At 41.8% G+C, this 18917-nt stretch overlaps 1 protein-coding gene across 10 annotated transcripts in view; it reads right to left on the bottom strand.

Annotated features, from left to right (window-relative positions):
* stxbp5l (syntaxin binding protein 5-like) overlaps positions 1–18917 on the bottom strand; it is a 773590-nt gene that overhangs the window by 89160 nt on the left and 665513 nt on the right. For 7 of the 10 annotated variants that reach the window (XM_034186799.1, XM_034186804.1, XM_034186806.1 and 4 more), the window contains 2 exons: positions 14238–14291; positions 10035–10214 (listed from right to left, as the gene is read on the bottom strand). In XM_034186799.1, coding sequence (XP_034042690.1) covers positions 10035–10214; positions 14238–14291 — 234 coding nt within the window. Of the gene's footprint in view, positions 1–3273; positions 3291–9802; positions 9848–10034; positions 10215–14237; positions 14292–18917 lie in introns of all 10 variants that reach the window. The other 3 variants (XM_034186803.1, XM_034186805.1, XM_034186808.1) reach the window with 2 other exon arrangements.

Genomic DNA, 18917 nt, shown 5'->3' with positions numbered 1-18917 from the left:
AGGTGAAGAAGAGAGTGCAGGCAGGGTGGAGTGGGTGGAGAAAGGTGGCAGGAGTGATTTGTGACCGAAGAATATCAGCAAGAGTGAAGGGGAAAGTTTACAAAACAGTAGTGAGACCAGCTATGTTGTATGGTTTAGAGACAGTGGCACTAACAAAAAGACAGGAGGCAGAGCTGGAGGTGGCAGAGCTGAAGATGTTGAGATTCTCTTTGGGAGTGACAAATCAAATCAAATCAATTTAATTTATATAGCGCCAAATCACAACAAACAGTTGCCCCAAGGCGCTTCATATTGCAAGGCAAGGCCATACAATAATCACAGAAAAACCCCAACGGTCAAAACGCCCCCTATGAGCAAGCACTTGGCGACAGTGGGAAGGAAAAACTCCCTTTTAACAGGAAGAAACCTCCAGCAGAACCGGGCTCAGGGAGGGGCAGTCTTCTGCTGGGACTGGTTGGGGCTGAGGGAGAGAACCAGGAAAAAGACATGCTGTGGAGGGGAGCAGAGATCAATCACTAATGATTAAATGCAGAGTGGTGCATACAGAGCAAAAAGAGGTGAATAAAAAGAAACAGTGCATCATGGGAACCCCCCAGCAGTCTAAGTCTATAGCAGCATAACTAAGGGATGGTTCAGGGTCACCTGATCCAACCCTAACTATAAGCTTTAGCAAAAAGGAAAGTTTTAAGCCTAATCTTAAAAGTAGAGAGGGTGTCTGACAAGAATGGACAAGATTAGGAATGAACATATCAGAGGGACAGCTCAGGTGGGACGGTTTGGAGACAAAGTCAGAGAGGCGAGATTGAGATGGTTTGGACATGTGCAGAGGAGGGACCCAGGGTATATAGGGAGAAGGATGCTGAGGATGGAGCCACCAGGCAGGAGGAGAAGACGGAGACCAAAGAGGAGGTTCATGGATGTGCTGAGAGAGGACATGCAGCTGGTTGGTGTGACAGAGGAAGATACAGAGGACAGGGTGAGATGGAAACGATTGATCTGCTGTGGCGACCCCTAACGGGAACAGCCAAAAGACAAAGAAGAAGAAGAAGAAGGTGAAGGGGCCCTTAATGTTTCATTTTATCGACCTGTATTATCTGCATGTAAGGTAGAGGCAGGTAGAGGTGATAAGTGGATGAACTTGTCTTCTATACCGATGTACACAGTTTCATATTCATAAAAGTGTGTATCTGCTTGTCATGGCAAATTAAATGGGCAGTCATTCAAATTTTGAAATCTGTGCTGTGATGTGAACATATTGGTCCCACTCCTGCCCTTACTGCTACTGGCGTAGATCTCTGCTCATACTAGCTCACATTTTGTGCACATAACATAAACAAAAACAATATCTCACTGAAAAAGTAATTGTTTTATTTTGAAAAATTCTGTATGTGTGCCTTTTGTAAAGAATAAATTGAAAAATATATGAAATAGAAGCCTTTTTATGTTAAAACCTTCTATCATAAAATTCCTGTTAAGACTGTAAATTAGTTCAAAATATTTTTGCACAACTGCTTGAATACCCTCAGAAAATGGTAAACAGTAGGAAATTGTTTACCTTTTATTCAAGAATATCTCACAACCTTGCCTTTGTTGATCAAGTAACTTTCTGTGTGCTCATTTTTCAGATTTATCTAAATATTTAATGGTTGTGTGGCCAACATGCATACAATTAATTTGTTATGTACCTGATAGTTTAGGGATAAAATATCTAGTTATCCTAACAGAGTGAGGACAAAGGGAAGAACAGGCAGAATGTGCACCATCATCAACTGGATGATGAAAATACTGGGAAAATCTTTGCTAACACATCTGTGCATTGACATGAATGCCAAATTTGATGCAGAAATAAGAAAAGCATGAGAAACGTTTAAATGAGTTGAAGCACTTAACATTGCACCAAAGTTCAGGCTTGTGACATGTTTCTATTCAAGGTAATGCAAGGAGGGACATTTCTTGCATTGTTGAAAGGAAGATTACAGTGCAGTTAAAATGCTGCAATGCTAATGCAAGTTGCAGTGTCCTGATATTTAAAAAGAGGTGCTAAGGCATCTTGACACTTGCATGAATTTGATGCCCACAATGGCAATCAATCTTGCGTGTGAATGTGTAAACTCACTATAAACTGTGTGCAGCTACGTGCCAGTGCGCAAAGAAATGTTTGAAATGCTCAAACTTTCTGGCACACATTAATTTCGTGCCACTTGTGTGAATTAGTTGTGAACACTGCACACTATGTGTCAATGTGCGCAGGTCATCTGAATGATTATGATGAGATTCTACATCTATAATAAACATAACTTTACAGATACATTATCTAACTTATAAGAAGGAATGAAAATGCAATTGTTTTACCAATCCTTTTTAATATATATATATATATATATATATATATATATATATATATATATATATTACCTTTGAGACAAGTTTCCAAATGCATTCTCCATCGCACGACACACATGTCAGACAAACTGTAGCTGTAGATAATTTCTCTGTGATTCTGGGAGTGATGACAGAGTGGTTTCATCAGCCAAGTTCTGAGAGCAAATGTGTCATCAGCTAGAAACCTTCCACTGCCCGACAACATCCCCAGTCAGGGTCAACAGCTCCCCACCCGCACCGCAGACAGTGCTGGTGGAGAGCTGCTTCTGCCTCCTGAGGCATGGGACGGTTTGCCAGAATTTCTACGAGACCAACCGATAGTCCTCCTCCATGGCCTCCCCAAACTCCTCCCAGACCTGTGTTTTTGCCTCTGTGACCACACGGGCTGTGGCACACTTGGCCTGCCGGTACCTGTCAGCTGCCTCCGGGGTCCCACCTACCAACAAAGACAAGTAGGACTCCTTCTTCAGCTTGACGGCATCCCTTACTTCCGGCGTCCACCACCGGAATCGGGGTTTGTAGCCGTGACAGGCACCAGAGACCTTGTGACCACAGCTATGAGCGGCTGCATCGACAATGGAGGTGAAGAGCATGGTCCACTCAGACTCCATGTCTCCAACCTCCCCCAGGATCAGGAAGAAGCTCTCCCGGAGGTGGAAGTTGAAGACCTCGCTGACAGAGGGTTCTGCCAGTCGTTCCCAGCAGACCCTCATGATACGTTTGGGCCTGCCAGGTCTGACCGGCTTCCTCCCCTCCCAGAAGATCCAACTCACCACCAGGTGGTGATCGGTCGACAGCTCAGCTCGAGTGTCCGAGACACGTGGCCAAAGGTCAGATGATATGACTACAAAGTCGATCATCGACCTCCAGCTCAGGGTGTCCTGGTGCCACGTGCACTTATGGAAACCCTTGTGCTCAAATATGGTGTTCATGATGGACAAACTGTGACTAGCACAGAAGTCCAACAACTGAACACCACTCGGGTTCAGATCGGGGGAGGCCGTGCTTCCCAGTCACCCCCCTCCAGGTCTCACTGTCGCTGCCCACGTGGGCATTGAAATCCCCCAGGAGAACAATGGAGTCCCCAGTCGGAGCGCTATCTAGTACCCCTCCCAGGGACTCCAAGAAGGTCGGGTACTCTGCACTGCCAGTCAGCCCGTAGGCTGAGACAACAGTGAGAGACCTGTCCCCGACCCGAAGGCGTAGGGACGCGACCCTCTCGTTCATCGGAGTGAACTCCAACACACGGCGACTGGGCTGGGGAGCAATAAGCAATGTGACCCCAGCTCTCCGCCTCTGCCTGTGGGCAACACCAGAAATGTGGAGCGTCCAGCCCCTCTCCAGGAGTTGGGTACCAGAGCCAAAGCTGTGTGTGGAGGTGAGCCTCTAGTCGGTATCTCTCAACCTCCCGCAAAAGCTCAGGCTCCTTCCCCCCCAGCGAGGTGGCATTCCACGTCCCAACAGCCAGGGGCTGTGAGCGCGGACTAGGCCGCCGGGCCACCCGCCCTCGACCGCCACCCAATCCTCTCTGCACCCGACCCCCATGGCCCCCTCTGCATGTGGTGAACCCACAGGAGGGCGGCCCCACGTCGCTGTTTTGGGCTGAGCCCGGCCGGGCCCCATGGGCTAAGGCCCGACCACCAGGTGCTCGCGCACGAGCCCCAACCACAGGCCTGGCTCCAGGGTGGGGCCCCATTTCTGCCATACCAGGCGATGTCTCAGTCCTTGATTTTTTTACTGGTCATGGGAGCTTCTGAACTGCCCTTAGTCTGACCCGTCACCTAGGACCTGTTTGCCTTGGGAGACCCTACAAGGGGCACAAAGCCCCTGACAACATAGCTCCTAGGATCATCCGGGTACGCAAACTCCCCCACCACGATAAGGTGGCAGCTAGAGGGGGATTGCCTGTTGGGCATATATATATATATATATATATATATATAAGGCGAATTAACGGTTAACAGATAACCGTTAATTCGCAAATTGAAGCTAAACTGATAAACCCCTAAAAAAAAAAAAAAAAAAAAGAATAGCAGAAGTTACAGCTGAACCAGTAACCTTTACTATTGACTACAGTACACTGGCAGCTACTGATACTTTTGAATAAATTCAAAAGCAATCATAAACAACAATGAGCCAGCACTTTGTCTAAGATCAGCGTTTTCTCAGCAAAAGAGATCTTGTGACCAGACAGAGGAAAAAGGGAAGAGAAAAAAAAATGCAGACCTGTCGCAAAAGACATGTACAGCAAGGCAGTTTAGACTTATGGTTAACATTTTAAACAAACTAATTTGAGACAACTTTAATTAATTAATCAATTAATTAATGAATCAATTAACGTCACGTCTGTCGTTTTTACACCATGAAAATATCAGCTATATGTTTTAGTTTTACAACCCCAATTCCAATGAAGTTGCGACGTTGTGTAAAATGTAAATAAAAACAGAATACGATTTGCAAAGCCTCTTCAACCTATATTCAACTGAATACACCACAAAGACAAGATATTTAATGTTCAAACTGATAAACTTTATTGTTTTTGTGCAGATATTTGCTCATTTTGAAATGGACGCCTGCAACAAAAGCTGGGACAGTGGTATGTTGACCACTGTGTTACATCACCTTTCCTTCTAACAATACTCAATAAATGTTTGGGAACTGAGGACACTAATTGTGAGTTTCATGATTGGGTATAAAAGGAGCATCCCCAAAAGGCTCAGCCGTTCACAAGCAAAGATGGGGTGAGGATCACCACTTTGTGAACAACTGCATGAAAAAATAGTACAACAGTTTAAGAACAATGTTTCTCAATGTTCAGTTGCAGGGAATTTAGGGATTCCATCATCTACAGTCCATAATATAATCAGAAGATTCTGAGAATCTGGAGAACATTCAACATGTAAGCGGCAAGGCCGAAAACCAACATTGAATGCCCATGACCTCCGATCCCTCAGGGGGCACTGCATTAAAAACTGACATCATTGTGTAAAGGATCTTACCACGTATGCTCAGGAGCACTTCAGAAAACCATTGTCAGTTAACACAGTTTGTCGCTACATCTACAAGTGCAAGTTAAAACTCTACCATGCAAAGCGAAAGCCATACATCAACAACATCCAGAAACACCACCACCTTCTCTGGGCCTGAGCTCATTTGAAATGGACAGATGCAAAGTGGAAAGTGTGCTGTGGTCTGATGGGTCCACATTTCAAATTGTTTTTGGAAATCATGGATGTTGTGTCCTCCGGACAAGAGAGGAAAAAGACCATCCAGATTGTTACCAGCGCAAAGTTCAAAAGCCAGCATCTATGATGGTATGGGGGTGTGTTAGTGCCCATTGTGTGGGCAACTTACACATCTGTGATGGCACCATCAATGCTGAAAGGTACATCCAGGTTTTGGGCAACACATGCTGCCATCCAAGCAATGTCTAGACTGGCCTGCCTGCAGTCCAGACCTGTTGCCCAATGAAAATATGACCACGGAGACCCCGGACTGAAGTCATCCATCAAGCAAGAATGGAAAAGAATTCCACATACAAAGCTTCAACAATTAATGTCCTCAGTTACCAAACGCTTATTGAGTGTTGTTAAAAGGAAAGGTGATGTAACACAGTGGTAAACATACCGCTGTCCCAGCTTTTTTGAAACGTGTTGCAGGCATCCATTTCAAAATGAGCAAATATTTGCCCAAAAACAATAAAGTTTATCAGTTTGAACATTAAATGTCTTGAGGATTTGCAAATTATTGTATTCGGTTTTTATTTACATTTTACACACCTTCATTGGAATTGGGGTTGTACATTATTGTGAACTTTTCTCTTTGGTTTCAGAGTGAAGGACCGGGTGGTACGGGTCCCTCCTGGCTACCAGGCAGAGCTGGTAATTCAGCTGCTGTGGGTGGATGGAGAACCTCCTCAACAAATCACCAGCTTGGACATGAACTCTGCCTATGGCCTGTAAGTCACCACATACTGTGAAAGCAACAAGCTGCACAGAGGTTTTGGTTGGGAAAATCAAATGAGTTTCCCAACGTTAATTGAAGTGATGTTACTTTCGACCAAATTACAATTATTAATCAAATCAACTTGCAGGTTTCACTTCAATGTAATTAAAAAAAAAAATCTTCAAACTGCGTTGAGGAAGATGAAAATTAAACTTCAGTTTTTTGCTTGAAGAGGATTTGAAAATCATTGTATTCTATTTTTATTTACATTTACACAACATCCCAACTTCATTGGAATTGGGGTTGTAAAGTAATGCACGAACTGTGAAGGTTTGACATTAAACAGACACATGCCGAAAGGCATTATGGAACAATTCAAATGAGCTGCTCTCATCACTTCCTCCTACTTCCCTCTCTCAAAATGCAGACAACACTGCCATCTACTGGATGGGAGTGTATACAGACTAACTGTAATTTGTGTGTGGTATTGAGGTTTCAAATCCCGAAAAATGTCGCAATATATCACAGTTTGCATTGACACTGTCTGATCAGGCTGCAGTTTAACTGCTGCACTGCACACGAACAACAGCATTAACGTAACAAGATAAATCTCTTTGTATATTGTGTCTAAAACTCTCGTGAATATATGATCTGGGTTCATACAGTAGATGTTGTTGTTGTGTTTGTTTTATGTAAACTTGCAAGAAGCTCACCATTATTTACAGTGGGTGGGGAATCGCTGTGAGCCACGATCGCTTCATGTTTATGTCATTCTGGAGGAAACTGAAGTTTGCTCTTTAACATCCTGCTTCCAGAGTTAAATATACTATGTAAAATGTTTGAAATTCAGTTTCTGTTGTGAAGTTTCACGCAGGTTAAATGTAGCAGACATGGAATATTTGGAATATTTGTTTTAGCAAGTTTTCAGGCTCTCATACAGCAGTCTCTTAAAAATGTTATGAAAGGCATAAAAGTTACATTTTGGTTGTACAATGTTCATTTGCAAATGTCGTCATGTAATTTCTTAGTGTTATTTTGCAGCATCTCTCTGGTGCGCAAGCAATTATGGGATATCTCAGTTGGGCAAATTGTGGTACTTTAAAATGATATGCTGCCGTGAAACTGAAATTAAAAAAATGCCAATTTTGACACCCCCTATAAAGTTACTGTAACTTGTGTGTTGGTTTTTGCGAGCCGACGCTGCAATCCGCCCGCATGTCTTTCATTAAAAAAATCTCCTTTAACAGTGGAATATCCGGATAAAATGCTGAAACCGACTTCTTCTGAAACTTCTCTGTTCGCTCACGACGTCCTGGATCAATAGAGCCTGAAATGTGGAGGTTTTCAGCTTGAAACAGGCTGACGACGGCGCCTGGGACCGCTGCGCGACGTCCCGCTCTGTGGGAAGTCCTTAAAGCGACAGTATCACCTCAAAATCTCTCATCAGCCGTTAAAATTTTCACCGAAAACCAGCTTAATTTTTCGAACCGTGTCCATTTCGATGTGCCTCACAGGTTTAGAAAAAATTTTGATCAAACAAAGTGCCAGTCTCTCAGCAACTTCTCAGACAAAGGAATTCCGACGAGGGGCTGGACGACTCCTCCCACAAGGAGTGCTCACAGGTGAATGACGTCACCAACAGGCGTGGAAAAACTCATGCATGCGCACGAGGGTTCAAGCATGTCTGACGTAAAACATATGAATGAAATCCATATAGTTTTTGAAAAAAATAAAAAGGACCTATACTTTATTGACAGTCCCCATATATATATATATATATATATATATATATATATATATATATATATATATATATATATATATATATATATATGTGTGTGTGTGTGTGTATTTGGTAGAATTCCAGACAGGTGTTTCATGTTTCTAAACCCTCAAGCGTGGCAGAACTAAAACTGCTCTGGAAAGAAGAATGGCCCAAATTTCACCATAGTGATGGCAAAAACTGACCAACAGGCATTCCATACATTTATTAGCAGTTGCTCATATTACCAGCGATATAACCAGCTTGTAAATTTAGCATTTACTTGTGGCATTTACCTTTCCACATGGATGAAATTGTTGATAGGGTTTTGTTTTGTTTGATTCAATAAATATATCAGAAATAAATTACAGTTTTTTCAAACTGTCTGCTTAACTGTTTACTTAGGTTGCATTTGTTTTATTACATTTAAGTCAAAGTGCAAGCGTGTGTGTGTGTGTGCTCAAACATTTACATACCCTGGCAGAATTTTTGCTTTTTAGGCCATTTTTAAGAGAATATGAATGACAACACAAAAGGTTTTTTTTCACTCATGGTTAGTGGTTGGGTGAAGCCATTTATTGTCAAACAACTCTTTTAAAATCAAAATGACAAGAGAACTACCCAAATGACTCAGATCCAAAGTTTACATTCCCCTGTTCTTAATACTGTGTATTGCCCCCTTTAACATCAACGACAGTCTGGTAGTTTTGGACGAGGCTCTCTGATGGTAAAGCTGCCACTGAATATGTCTTGGACTTTATTTACATTAATTACAAAGAAATACAAACAGTATGGCACTTTATGGTAAATCTGCATGGAGTAGACATTTCTCAAAAACTGAGTGACTATGCAAGAAGGAGAAGAGTGAGGAAAGCCACCAAGACACCCAGACAATCCAGGAGAAGTTATGGGCTTATGTGGCTGTGATTGGAGAAATTGTGCACAGTGCAAGCTCTGCATTTTGCATCACTACTCTTAGCTTCATAGTGGAGTAGAGCAGAGAAGGATTTTCTTTTACCAAAACAGATCAAATCTAGGCTTGCATCTCAGATGTACCTTCTGGCAAATTGTAGCTAAACATTCAGGTCATCTTTTTAAGAAAATCTTCCTCTATAACACTTCATCATGAAGATGGAAAATTGGTGATACAAAATGCAAAGCTTGCACTGTGCATAATTTCTCCAATCACAGCCACGTCAGCCTATAACTTCTTCTGGGTTGTCTGGGTGTCTTGGTGGCTTTCCTCACTCTTCTACTTCTTGCACAGTCACTCAGTTTTTGAGAACTGTCTACTCCATGCAGATTTACCATAAAATGCCATATTGTTTGTATTTCTTTGTAATTGATGTAAATAAAGTCCGAAACATATTCAGTGGCAGCTTTACCATCAGAGAGCCTCCTCCACAACTACCACAAAAGACTCCAAGCTGTCATTGATGTTAAAGGAGGCAATACACTGTATTAAGAACAGGTGTATGTAAACCTTTGATCAGGTTCATTTGGGTAGTCCTCTTGTCATTTTGATTTAAAAAAGAGGAAACACAGTTGTTCTTCACCCAACCACTAACCATGAGTGGAAAAAAAAAGAGTTTTTGTGTTGTCATTCATATTCTCTTAAAAATGGCCAAAAAAGCAAAAATTCTGCCAGGGTATGTAAATGTTTGAGCACAACTGTACGTGTGAATATCCTATTCATGGTCACATGAGCTTGACTCATGGTCCCTTGTCAGTGAACTGAGACCAGTTGATGTTGATGCACTATATGGGGAGAGTTTTGCAATCTCGCAACTTGCATTAGTATATGCTTGTTATATCAATATGCATCAGGCTTGGTCTAAATCTAGTTACCCAAATATAAGATGTTAGCATGCACTTGAATGACAGATGCTGTTATAAGGCTTTAGGGATGGGGTTTGGGAATTAGGAAGGGAAGACAAGCACACACCTTCAGTGTGGGATACAGGCAAAGAGATCTCCATGCAAGCAGCAGACTGGGCCTTGCGGAAAGGCGGTCGGCCAGGGCCTCTGCGGGTAAGCCGTGGCCCCTCAGGACCCATCGGGACACGAGGCTTCCCCGCCGAGCAGGGCTGGGAGGTGGGGCTAGTGCAATGTCCATTGACATGATCTGTAACAATGGCAAAGCATTAGCAAACAACGCAAAGAGGGAAAACACGAGACTTTCAAAGAGTTTCTAATCCACTGCCCCCCCCAATCTTCATAAGTCATGAAGTCTTGGAACAGGACCATTTTCAAAATCAGTTGTTGAGGTTTTCACTGTACTGGAACATTTTACCACCTGTTCAAACAATAAAGCTTCATGCTGAGACTCAGTATTACACTGCATGACTTGTGAAGTGGGATATTATTTGCAGCCAATGTTGAAAATCAGACTGTCAACAGTAAAGATGGCAGTAAGGGAGAAAGGGAAAGTGAATGGGACAGGGTTCGGTTGAAATAAGTATTAATCAGGAAAGGAAGGAGATGCTGGGACCAGAGAATGGAGAGGAAAATGTTACAGAAAACTGCAAATGCTGCTTTGTTCAATATAAGCCAGGAAAGAGGTAAGAAAATCAAAAGGAGAAAAGTCCTCATTCAGTCAGATTTTGCACCAAATAGGTTTGTTTCATCTCCACTTTGTCTTTATTTCTTTTGTGAAATGTTAGAAAACCCTGCTTCTAGCAGTAAGAAGCTGTTCCTGTTTAGGAACAGTGGATTCCGGCTGATACTGATAATCCTGAAAAAATGAAACTAAATTTAAAGGAAAAAACATATCTGAATGTCATATAAATCACCCCATCAGTAAAGTTTGTTCGGTCTGCTATAGATATTGTTGACATATTTAACAGGAGTTTGCTGGCAGTATGCAAGTTATCAGTCCTGACCCTCGTCATCAGTTTTGTCACTGAGACAAAAAGCTCTGGGCTTCCATCATTATGTCCTTCATGGTGGTCCACATGAACAGTGCAGCCTCGCCTGTCCTGAGGCACAAATATGTAACAACATAAAACCGCAAAGGTAAAACAATTCAAGTCTAAAATTCTTCGCTGCAAAGCAACTACATAACTTCAGGAAACAATTAGCATTGCAACAGTTAAGGGGCGTTCACACAAGCATGCCTTTGCTTCACGACACATCACGACCTGTGTCGTGATGTGTCGTGCTGCAGAGTAAACTCGTCTTTAACGGGTGCAGTCAGGACGCCAGAGGGGCGCTGGTGTGTGCTATTGCACACAGAGAATTTTGAAATGTTCAAAAAATCTTTCACGCACAAATGTTGTGCTATGTGGCGCGATCTAATCTCCAACACGACGTGCAGCTCGTCAAGTGGAGTAAACAAGAAGTGAACAGAGCGAGTGGGGATGTCAGCGGATCGCATATGAGTGCAGCTCGTCTGAAGGATTATAACAAGAAGTTAAATGTTATAAACATAAAAATAAATACTTTAACAGCTGCACACAAAAAGGAAAAAACATGCAACCATTTTATCAAGCCATGATAACTAAACAAGTCAAATAATTACCTTTTTAGACGGCTCAAAATGCTTTCTGCTGCTTGTTACTGTAGATGCGCACATGCAAACGGCTCTGGCTGCAGCCTACTCTGTGATTCAGGAAGTGATTAGAGCCCTTTTCAACGGCCAATTTGCTGAAAAAATGATTATTCTGCCACAAAATAATTATTTTATATATGCAGCGTTCAGTACAGAGCGCGTGGCAGCTGGTAGAACAAAGAACGGCGTCCAGCTGTGAACACAGCAGGTGGGATCGTCACGACACAGGTCGTGTTGTTGCGTGAAGCAAAGGTATGCTCGTGTAAATGGGCCTTTAGTAAATACATTAGGCTGTGCTTTGTTTTGCTTATCTTTCAAATCGTTGACGCTAATCTTGTGTCACAAAAACTCCTGCTCCTCTTTTTGATACTCAAGTGATTCGTTTACAAAATGAAGATGAAAAACTCCAGGGTGCCCCCAGTCTGCTTGCTAACTTGTCCATTTCACAGCAGGATGTACCAGGGCAATGCCAGGAATGAAAACTGTACAAAATAGGGAGTACGAGAGCCGCGTGATAGCACTGCTGTGAGCGGCTTAACAGTGTTGTGCCGAGGATTTCAAACAGAGATGCAGTGAATCAGTCACTGCCCCTGGATGTTCTGCAGGAGATTGGTACATGTTAAAGCTGATTTATGGTTCTGTGTCAAACGCTGCTACAGTACTTGTTATGTTGTAGAGGCCTGTGGCGGCATGAACGTTCATATTGTTACAGCAGCAATGTGGTAGACAAGATCCTAAATGGCGCTGTTGTGATCTGCTAGAATCATCGCAAAGCAACAGAAGAGAGAGGGAACCTGTGCAACATCTTGCATGGCTTCTTGTTTTTACCTGACATTGCTACACTTTTTGTGTGTTGCACAAAAGTCATGGCAGAATTCTCTGTGGGCTTTGACACTGATTCAGTTGGTTGGCACAGAAGCATAAATAAGGCTTAAAAGTAAGAATGGCACTGCACTGTAGCCACACACACACACACACACACACACACACACACACACACACACACACACACACACACACACACACACACACACACACACACACACACACACACACACACACACACACACACACTATTAAACCCTGTAACAAACTGCCATGACAGCACATTTTGGGCCCTATCTTGACAGTCCGCAAGTGCGTTTGTGTTTGCCTGACCACAGATTGCTGTGTATGTGGCATAAAATCCGACCAAAAACTAGGGTGATGTGGGCAAATAGGCCGGAAAAACTCAAGTCTTTGGCATGTTGTGGGCATAAAAGGAAATAAAGCAAGTAGATGGAAACGGCCAAGTATGCTTGTGTCGCGCTGTGCGCTCTTTTGCACCAGGTGGAAGATAGGGCCCTATGTCTTTATCAGAAAGCTGTTAAGATTTTAATTTATACACCGATAAATGATTATTGAAATGTAGTGTAGTTCCACTGAATATTGTTTCAGTTTGATGATTAATTATTTTCTGTGCAGCTTTATGTATACAGTGGTCCCTCATTTATCGCGGGAGTTACGTTCTAAAAATAACCCGCAATAGGCAAAATCCGCAAAGTAGTCAGCATTATTTTTTACAATTATTATAGACGTTTTAAGGCTGGAGAACCCCTCACTACACACTTTATACACTTTTCTCAAACAGGCATTAACATTTTCTCACTTTTCTCTCGTGTGTAAACACTCTCAAAGTTCAAACCTTAGTAGAAAAATAAGACCAACCTGTTTTCAGGCCCAAATATTTGTTTAAGAAATAGGTGAACCGCGAAAGGTGAACCGCGTTATAGCGAGGGACCACTGTATTCATATTTTTCCTTCAGTAAAATGCTCCATCCTTGATGATAAGAAGAATTCTGGTCTGGTCCACAATTAAACTTGTTCATTTTAACCTTTAATCTTCAAATCTAGCTAAAAAGAAAAGAAAAAAATACCCCCCCCCCCCCCCCAAAAAAAAAAAAAAAACAGGTTGGAAAACAGTGTTATTAAGACATTTTGCTTTACCTGTCAGATAAAGAGAGGTTAGAAAATTTGGCAAATCACACAAATAAGGAAGCAGTGGCACATTTAGTGTTCAAGATGCAGATGTTTTGAGAGGAAGAAACGTGTGAAGCTGTAAAAAAGCAAAGGAACCTGCAGCACTAATGTGCATTTAGTTAGTGATGTAGGGGGGGGATGTTCAGTCTCTGTGATGCAGATGATCCAGTCAAAATGGATACAAGACTGTTTGAGAGAAATGATCCAGTTACAATGACAGAGATAGTGAGTGGTCCAATCACTGTAGGAAAACACTGTCAATGGAGGAAAGCTTGTGAAAAATAAGAAGATGGTCCAATCATGATGGAGTGAGAGAAAGCCTCAAATTTAAATATGCGCATGAGTTATCACCTTTATAAACATTTGCAAAATGTAGAAGAAAAAAGTAAAACATTATTGGGGAAAGTTGCCGAACGCCTGAGGTCAAAAATCTCATAGGCTGATTGAACAGGAAGAGAGAGTGGCAAGAAAACTGGGTGAAAAGACGAGTAACATAAAAGCCGTGGAAACGTGAGTAAAGCAGAAACAAAATGACTTAAAAGAACACAAATGAAAACTTCTGGCTTTCGCCTACCGTACCAAGATCAGTCTTAAGATCTGTTGGCAGACTTAACTTTCTGCCGGGTCCCTTTACTGAAACAAAAGAAATAAGAAACAAAGCAACCAGTTAATCCCTTCAAATAATAATATAAAAGAACAAAAGAAAAAATATATATAAGTTAAGTAATGCCAAATGCAAACATAATGGAAATGAACAAAGAACCAGAACATGCAGTTAGTCGCATGTGGCCAATATATTTCAAAATGCATGCTCTCTTGTCTTCCCAGGCCAACATTCCCAGTTATCTTGTTATAACAACACTGAGTCAGGGCTCAGAACCTGTCTGCATGGATGGCCAGAGATCAGGTTGAGCCAATCTATAGTAGGAGTGACCCTGACAACGTGGTTTTCCTGGAAATTGAAGTGCTGCCCAAATCTTTGATTTCCCAGTAAAATCTGACTGGCCAGGTGGCTCCAAAGCCTGGGACGTCTGCCATGGAAACACAAATAAATAGGATGTGTCTGGACATACAAAATGATGTATACTGGACACAACAAAATAATTGGTTCAAACATTTTGCAAGCATTTTGCAGTAAGTGGAAGACTGCAACGGTAGAAACTGAGATGTAAGAATCTGCTTCCTCATCAAAAAGAAGGTAATAATATGTCATTGTTTCTTTGTGTTGAATAGGGGACCGCAGTCTTGTTTTGGGGAGGGCACTAAAGAGGTACAATATGATGCATATGACATAATTTCTCTATTCCCGGAGGACCAACCACGGCATTTTCAAAGGGTTTTTGGGCAAATTACACGCAAACAACGTGAAAATGCAAAGAAAAAGTGACAATGTGGTGGGAAAGTGGACATGTGTTGTGGTTTGTTTATGATTCGGAGCCCAAACATGTCGAGGCGGTTTTGCAAGTGAGAGAGCAGAGCTACTCTGGTTAGCTGTGTAGGCTAATACTTACTGACACAACGTCTCTCACTCGCTTCATCTTTTCTTCTCCACTGGGAACCGAACAAAAAAAAAATACTTTTCGCAATTGCTTTGGTGATTGCAGTGGAAAACAAAACAGTACACCATTTATCCATGTGAAGTTATGGTGTGTATATATTAAATGGAGGTCCCTGTAAGTGGTCAAATCCCGTGATATCATGAAGGGTTCAAACGAGCCTGCGGTCTCCTATTGGTAACTTGATATATGAAGGACACTGGACAGTGTCTATATGACGCTTGATACATTTCATGACCACTAGGAAAACAGCACATCTGTTACTTTACACTCATTATAAGTGAGACCATTTTAATGTTATTTAAGAGTTTTTGCCTGATTTTTGTCATGAAATAACTGCTATGAAGGGAAAAAACAAACCCAACAACAACGGTTTGGTCATGTTCCAGGAAAAGGTGCAAATAATATAATCATACCCTTGGAGAAGTGGAGTATACATATGGCTTTTTAAATTTGGCATGTTTGAGCCCAAAATACACAAATAACCATAAGTGTTATGATAACTGGAATGGTTAAATTAGAATCAATATTTGAAGTTTTTCCCTTTGAGTTCACTACATTTTGATATCCAGGGATCCATTGACTCGTTGGCAAGTCAAATCAATGGTGCTTTATGTTTCTGGACCCCTGAGGGCTAAAACAACATGTCAGTACTTTTAGGGTTACTGGACTAGGTTATTCAACAAAGTGAACATCATGCATATAAGGGAATTTTTATTTATTTACATATTTACTCAGTATATGACTGCACCGTGGCTTAATGGTTAGTACTGGTGCCTTACAGCAAGAAAGTCATGGGATCGCTGGCCTTTCTGTGTGGAGTTTGCATGTTCTCCCTGTGTCTGCGTGGGTTTCCTCCGGGCACTCCAGTTTCCTCCCACAGTTAAAAAGCATGCTTATTTAGTGTCTGCTCCTTTCTGTGCTCCTGACCAAGGCGGCATCTCTACATCTGGAGTTGGTCCCCGGGAACCAGACTGTGGCTGCCCACTGCTCCTATTGGTTGGATTGTGTCTAACTGCGATTAGGGTGGGTTAAATGCAGAGGGCAAATTTCATTGTATGTATGTATGCCTAATGACAATAAAGTCAGTTTACTTTTAAAATTTCAAACTGTCCATCTCAAAATTTTGAAAGCCAGACTGCCTATACTAAAAATACAGTGAAACAATTAACCAGTAGGGGGTTTTCAGAGTGTATGTTGTTCGTTTACTTTATATGTGTCTACTGTTGTTCAGCCGGTAACTCAGTGGGATCGGACTTGGGCTTACAATCGGGCCTAGCACCAAATTCTGGGCCCTAGGTACTAGCCATATTGAAGACTCCCCCCCCCACACACACACTGTTATGTTCTTTTTTATTAACGCAAACACCAAATTTCTAATGTGTAGTCAAACCAGGTCTAAATCATGTATACCTTAGATCACACCTGGGAGTCAGAACCCTTTTTAAAGCTGGGGGAGCAATATTGAGTTGGGGGGTCTGGGGGACCAAATTGCACCATTTTCTAGAAAAATGGTGCAATTTGGTGCATTCCCATCCTGTTAAAATGCACAGGAATGCACCAAACTGCACCATTCCCATCTGTTAAAATGCACAGGAATGCACCAAATTGCACAATTTTTCTAGAAAATGGTGCAATTTGGTCCCCCAGACCCCCCCAACTCAATATAGCTAGTTGTCAAACTCACCTCTCTTTTCAAAGAATTTGGTTAGCAGCTGCTTTCCCTCATTTAGTTTTCTTTCCCTGTCCTTTTTTCTCTTCTTTTTTGAAATCCAGACTTTGATTTTTTAGGAAAGACATATTTTATTTCAGCCTAAACATTAGGGCTGCAACTAACGATTATTTTACTAATCAGTTCATCGGTCGATAATTTTTTGGATTAATCATTTTGTTTTTTTTACTTACATGTGAGTTTGGCCATTATTTCTTTAAGCGAGTTATTATTAAAAGGCCTTTGTCACACAACATCAGCGTTTGACCTTGTAACAAAGTTATGTTATATTCTCGTCAAAAACATACCTGGAGTAGTTTTATTTTGCACATACATACATCACCGACACACTAAAGAGATTTCCATCAGGTTTAGATGCCTACAGCAACTATCTCAACCACTGACAACATGTTACAGCAAGAGGCCACGAAAGTATTTTAAAGGCCTGACGAAAGTGTAATATCTTATATTTAATAAGATATTTTCATGAAAAAAGACAAAAATGTGCAGTTTACTGCATTTTATTTTTTTCTTGTGTAAAAACACAGCTTAGATGTGGTTTGACCGAAACAAATGGTCATTAAAATGAATAAAACAAGGATGAAGTGGAGGTTTAAGAGTCACTAGGTGTTCACAGGAAACAGTTATTTCTATATTTATTTATGTTTATTGTTAGATGGTTTAAATTTTCTGTTTTGTTTTATCAGATTCTTTTTGTCCGTTTCTCTAAAACTGTATTGTGGCATTATTAGTTATTTTTACTATTATTGTTGTTGTTTCTATTATTATTATTATTGATATATAAATACAAACAAATGAATAAAATATTACAATTTGTAATACATTTGACTCTTTTACGACAACAAACGCTGAGCCATGAATTATTATACAGAAAACAAATGTGCTGACAGCTGCAACAGCTTAATGCTAACTTCAACATTGAAAACGCCGTAGACATGCTAACGCGTTAGCATCCGTCCCATTTTTAAGTTAGAAAATACAACTATCAACTGTTTCAGAAGACCATAACAGGTCAGATTAACATAAAAAGGTAAATGTTACTCACAGACATATGCTCTTTGGGGTTTTAGTGGGGAAAATTAAGATTAAGCAAAATAACACACTCAATCAACAAAGCACCAGATCTAAGCAGTGATTCGCAGATCAAAGCACTGCTTCGATCTGCGAATCACTGCTTCGGACTGCAAATCACTGCTTCGATTGGTTCAAGATTCAAAGCAAAGCCGTGCTGCAGAAACTGTTGTGAAAGTGTAGGAACACGGACCCACAACAGGGGGCGCAAATGAACGGACAATGGAGGAAGTCAAATAGCACTTTTACTGTTGTGAAATAAGCACAACAAACACGACAGATTACAATAGTAGACAATGAAGTCAAATCACAAAAGGTGTCATGTGGGCAGGCTCAAAGATAGAAGACGTCTGTCCAAAGCAGAACCGGAACCACACGATTTCCTCCGCCACCGAACCCCGGGAATACTGGAGCCGCCAAGTCCCGAACTCCCAGGTGGCCACTGCCTCCGCTTGTCGGATCTGGTACTGCTGGCGAGGAACAAAAACAGTCAGATGTGGGTGCGCCTGCACCCAGCAACACGTATGGTGGAAAAACCACCTCCACCTTTCGTCAGGAAAATACTGGTAAGTGCAGGAATGTGAGTACTTATCCAAAAAGTCCAATACAGTCTCCAGCTGTACTACTCACTATCTGCACACAAGCAACAAAGTATTACTGTTAAGAAGACAACACAATTGGCTGAGTACGTTACCTCCAGGATGAAACTCCTCTTCACCCAGGAGCGTTCTTCGGGTCCATACCCCTCCCAGTCCACCAAATACTGGAAGCCCCGGCCCATCCTACGGACATCCAAGAGCCGGCGCACAGTCCAAGCCGGCTCGCCATCGATGATCCGGGCAGGAGGTGGTGCCGGACCCGGAGTACAGAGGGGTGAGGTGTGATGCGGCTTAATCCGGG

This window comes from Thalassophryne amazonica, chromosome 14 (assembly GCF_902500255.1).
Source record: "Thalassophryne amazonica chromosome 14, fThaAma1.1, whole genome shotgun sequence".
In the NCBI taxonomy this organism is placed as follows: domain Eukaryota; kingdom Metazoa; phylum Chordata; class Actinopteri; order Batrachoidiformes; family Batrachoididae; genus Thalassophryne; species Thalassophryne amazonica.
The sequence above is the reverse complement of the archived record's forward strand: the minus strand, read 5'-3'. Positions and strand labels throughout refer to the sequence as shown.